Here is a 4,896-nt window from a genome sequence, read left to right on the forward strand (position 1 = left end):
AGGCGGATCTCTGTGAGTGTGAGGCCAGCCTGGTCTACGGAGTGAGTTCCAGGACGGCCAGGGCTACACACAGAGAAACCCTGTCTTGAAAAACCAATATAGAAATAGATAAATAAAAATTTAAAAAGTCAGCACACAATAACTGACAAAACAGTGTCAATTAAAACAGGCTTCAGGGGGCTGGAGTGATGGCTCAGTGGTTAAGAGCACTGTCTGCTCTTCCAGAGGTCCAGAGTTCAATTCCCAGCAACCACATGGTGGCTTACAACCATCTATAATGTGAACTAATGTACACTGTATACATAACAAATAAATAAATAAAAATAAAACAGGCTTCAGAAAACAGAGTAACAAGTCCATCTGAAGGAGCTCGGCCTTCTGAGATGTCCTTCAGCCTCCGTGTTGCCATGCTGTCCCTTACATGTAGCTTGCTCTGCCTACAAAGACCATGGGTGTGAGGGATTGGAGAAGGCTGGGTTGGGGATGGATGGAGCAACTGTGGAGGAATGAGCCGAGTTCCACCTAAATTATACAACACCCTACAGCAGGACACCCAGGTCCGGCACCTCCTGGGGACAAGATGCAGGGTTTAGGATGCTATGGGATTTGATCTTGGAGGCAAAGTTACCTCAAGGGGGCGGTAGGAACCCACCCATAGGTGGGTGGGTGTGTAGGATTCCCAGCAAGGATAGGGTGGGCTGAGTCCCGGATGGCACCATGGTGGTCACAGAAGGGCATCTCATCCACCTAGCCCTTGCTGGCCCTGGCCGAAGCCAAGACCACTCCTCCTCCTGTTCAGAGTCACCCAAGCTTTGTTTTTTGTTTTGTTTTGTTTTGTTTTTTTCAAGACAGGGGTTCTCTGTGTAGCCCTGGCTATCCCGGAACTCACTCTGTAGATCAGGCTGGCCTTGAACTCAGAGGTCCACCTTCCTCTGCCTCCCAAGTGCTGGGATTAAAGGCCTGAGCCATCATTAGCCCAGCAGCCGCCCAGGTTTTGCATTTGCATTCATGCTACTCCCAGAGGAAGGAAAGGACGGTGGCCAATTTACCCTCTAGACCTCTCTCAAAATTCTTTTCTCTGTTAGTGAACACTTTTGACTCCCTTTCTTTGCCCACAGGAAAGTAAACTAAGAATGACGTCATCTTCCCACTGCTGTTTGGCCGAGGTGGGGGTAGACATGGTGGTGGGGGCCTGGCAGCTCCCCCCCTAAGACCAACCCTGAGGAGGAGAGGTCTTATAGAACTCAGCCAGCCACAGCCAGTTCCATCCTGCCTAGTGATTATTAATGCAACATGGAGCCTTTCCAGGCCTCTTCCCCTCAGCTGCCCACTAGCCTCTATGGCAGTGGGTGTTGGCTGCCCTGCCCCAAGCCTTCCTGTGGTCACTAATTAGCTGGGGTCTAGCGACTGCACTTCAGAAATGGGAAACTGGAGCCCAGAGGCCCTTCTGGGAAGCATCAAAACATCAGCCCAGCCTCCTCGTACTCTCTGACTTTCTGACTGGCTATTGCTGACTCAAGGGAAAATTGTGTTTTGGAGGTGGAAGACGGGGGATGGAGGGAGCCGGAACAAAGGTCTAGAGCTGGCAGGTAAGATGTTAGCTGTTTTCTGAGACCCAGAGGAGAGAGAGTCTTTGCACAGTGACAGCTCTTAAAGGTGAACGGAGGTGACAGTCCCTTTCAAAGGACAGAGAATTAACTTGGCACGGACTTAATGTTTTGACTTAGTCTGGTTTGTTTTGGGTGGCTGTGGGGACTGCTGGCAGAGACTCTCAGGGCCCCAACTCCAACTGCCTTGGATTATCAGGCCCAAAGCAACTGTGTATGCAAGAGCCAGGTCCTCCTGTACCCACAGTGAAAAAGGGAGCCAGGAGATGCAGCCTGGGGTTCCAAGGCACCTACCACAAAGTGGATGTAATCCAGTGAAAATGCCTTGCAGGAAGTCCCTTTTGGTTTTTCAAGATAGGGTTTCTCTGTGTAACAGCCCTGGCTGTCCTGGAACTCACTTTGTAGACCAGGCTGGCCTTGAACTCACAGAGATCCATCTGCCTCTGCTTCCTGAGTGCTGGGATTACAGGTGCGCACCACCATGCCTGGCTAGGAAAAGTCTTAAATGAGGACATAGAGGAATAACTGGGACAGAGTCAGACCCGATGGAGAGAGAGGCTCCACGCAGTAGCTCAGGATATTCTGCCACAGCCTATCACAGCCCTTCCCCCGCTCCTCCCCTCCCACATACTTAAGTACCATGGCAATGAGAGGATGCTCCTGGCCCTCAGTGGCTGCAGTTGAGACAGTGCAGCCCTGTGAGCCTCTCATATAACCTTCACACTGCTCAGAGCGTTCACTTAAAGCATCAGAGAAAATCTTGACTTGGACCCAAGGGAGCCTGTATCCCATTAAATCCCTGAGAGAAATCAGGCAGGGGTCATAAAAGTATAAGAGACCGGCTCTGTAAAAATGTGAACTCCCATCCGCACCTCCATTTGTTCTGAGGTTTTTACCGGAATATTAAATTATTCATCAAAATCGAACATCAGAGTAACTACTACCATGTGCACATTACCTGTGGTCCTGAAAGCATCGGAGGCATTCAGACTCAGGGTGTGGGATGGGAAGGGGCCAGGCTCCCAACCCTCCAGGGAGGGGCCAGGACAAAGTCTGAGTCTTCTAGACACCAGTGGGAAATCTTAGTTGGCTTGAAGACGAAAGCTGTGCAGAAAATGGCCCGTTGCACTTGCAACCAGGTCTGTGAGGCTCCTGCAAGCCCAGGGCTGGGAGTTCCCTGTCTCCCAGCACCTACCACGGCCATATATACATAGAAAGCTCTGTTGGCATCTGGGGCCTTCATTTGGAGTTGGGGGACAGAGAGCCTGGTGCTGAGAATAGGGCCAGGGTTGCTCTGGTTCTCCCCCAACACCTTTCCAAAATCAGTCTTTGGACAGGACCAGTCTACCCTCTCTCCCACTCCAATTTTAGTGGTGTGTGTGTGTTTGTGTGTGTGTGTGTGTGTGTGTGTGTGTGTGTGTGTGTGTAGACACAGTTGGAGGGGTTGGCAATACAACTTCTTATAGAATGTGGTTTTCCTCATTCCTGAGTATTTCAGAATGGCTAGTTGTCTTGCTTGCTAAAATGCTGTGTAAGGTTGAGGGTGGGCGAATGGATAGAGCAGAGTGGCGCCCATCTACCAGCCGTGGTAAAGTCTCAAGGAACGGATGGAACTGGCTGTGGAGGTCTCAGGAGAATCTCTGCAGTCTGGCCCAACTTAACCTCAGTCTCTTTAGCCTACATGCAGCCTTGCCACTTGGGACTCGGAACTCAGTTCATTCCACAGAGAATTCCCGGCATCTACCGGCTCATGATTCCATTCTAGCTCCAGCGACCAATTAAAGTCGCATCTTCCAGGTCGGGGACAGCACAGAGAGAAAATGGCTGGGCGGGCCAAGGTCACAGAGGAAGGCTGAGGCAAGGGAGGCGACTAAAGGAGTGGAAGGGGTCCTGAGGCCCCGGGGCTCCCTCCTAAGGAGGGGAAAGGAGGTCTCACGGGACGCGGGGACTCACTCACCGTCGGGACCATTTGGCCGACGATCTCCCGAACGGCCGCTTCCACAGAACCCCGTAGAGCTGCACTTTGGTGCTGATGTCCAGCGCGTCCGCGTCGGCCTGTTCCAGGGACGGCGATGGCGACACGGAGTTGGACTTGGATGTGAACATCCTGTCGCGGAGGCGCTGTCCCGGCGGAGCCCCCCGCTTCGTGGGACGGGAAGGGACAGGGAGGACGGCGGGAAGCAGTGGGCAAGGCGAGCGCAGAAAGCTCCGGTCGCCGTCGGGGCGCGGCCCAGCCGGGGGAGCCGGAGCGGAGAGGCGCGGGAAGCGCAGCCAGCGAGCGGCAAGGGCGAAGCTCGGGAGCGCCGCGGGCCGGGAGGGAACTCCGCGGGGAGGGCGGCTGCGCCACAGGCTCTCAGCATCGCCACCACCACCCCCTCTCGCGCGGGCAGCCTCAATTCTGGTGGCCTGGATTGGTTGGGAGTGGCAGGTGAGCCGCTCAGGCCCGCTGCCAGCGCCAATCACGGCTGGCGCCGGCTGCAGGGCCAGGCTCAGTGAATCCGCAGGGTCCCGGTCTGTCTCGCGGCCGGGGATTTGGCCACTGCACTTCCCCACCCCCCATCCAGGCACCCGACGCTTCTCCAGTTCCTTGCGGTCGGTCGCGCCTACATCCAAACGCCGGCCAGGTGTGCTTGGTGATGGGCAGGAGTCACTCCGCAGACACCGGCTCGCCTCTGGACGTGGGCGTGGTGTTAGGGAACTTGGCTTGAGATTCCAACTCAGGCTTTATGTGGCTAGGCAAGCTTCTGGACCTGTGTTATTCTCACCTTAAAGCCGTGATGCTCCTACCTCTTGGTGCAGGCCAGCTAAGACTTCGGTAAGTGTCCAAGGACCCTCCTCGAAAAGAGGTTCCAGCAGAAGTTCGTGGCCCTTCCCTGTCCCCGCAGGTGGGGTTTCACTTTGTGCCGCCAAGTCTGCCTGGACCAGATTGGATTTCTTCTCCTAGCCCTTGGCAGTCTGTGTTGGCATTTGGCACCCAGTGTCAATCTCAAACTGTCAATGCAGTTTGTGTTCCTGATTTATCTGTGTGCCTCCAGTGCTCCCTAGGGCTAGACACTCTGTCCACTTACGCTCTGCTCTCGGTGTAGGCATTTGTTGACTGCTTCACTCTTTTTTTTTTTTTTTTTTTTTTTGGTTTTTCGAGACAGGGTTTCTCTGTGTAGCTAAAGAGTGCTGCTTCACTCTTTAGCCTCCCAGCCGCTCTCCTCTAGGTTGAAAAGCCCCTGGCCCTCTGAGGCAGTCTTGACCTGTGTGCCCTGAGTGAAACCACTTTCTTCCTTCAGGATCTGTG

At 54.0% G+C, this 4,896-nt stretch overlaps 1 protein-coding gene across 1 annotated transcript in view; it reads right to left on the reverse strand.

Moving 5' to 3' along the window:
* The window catches only part of PLEKHD1 (pleckstrin homology and coiled-coil domain containing D1), a 32,685-nt gene extending 28,201 nt beyond the window's left edge, over nt 1-4,484 (reverse strand). The window contains exon 1 of the mRNA XM_084792289.1: nt 3,565-4,484. Within this exon, the coding sequence (XP_084648415.1) occupies nt 3,565-3,713 (149 nt within the window). The 5' untranslated portion in view covers nt 3,714-4,484. The remainder of the gene's footprint in view (nt 1-3,564) is intronic.
* Nucleotides 4,485-4,896: the final 412 nt, after the last annotated feature.

Source organism: Acomys minous (assembly GCF_964271855.1).
Source record: "Acomys minous genome assembly, chromosome: 8".
NCBI classification, from domain to species: domain Eukaryota; kingdom Metazoa; phylum Chordata; class Mammalia; order Rodentia; family Muridae; genus Acomys; species Acomys minous.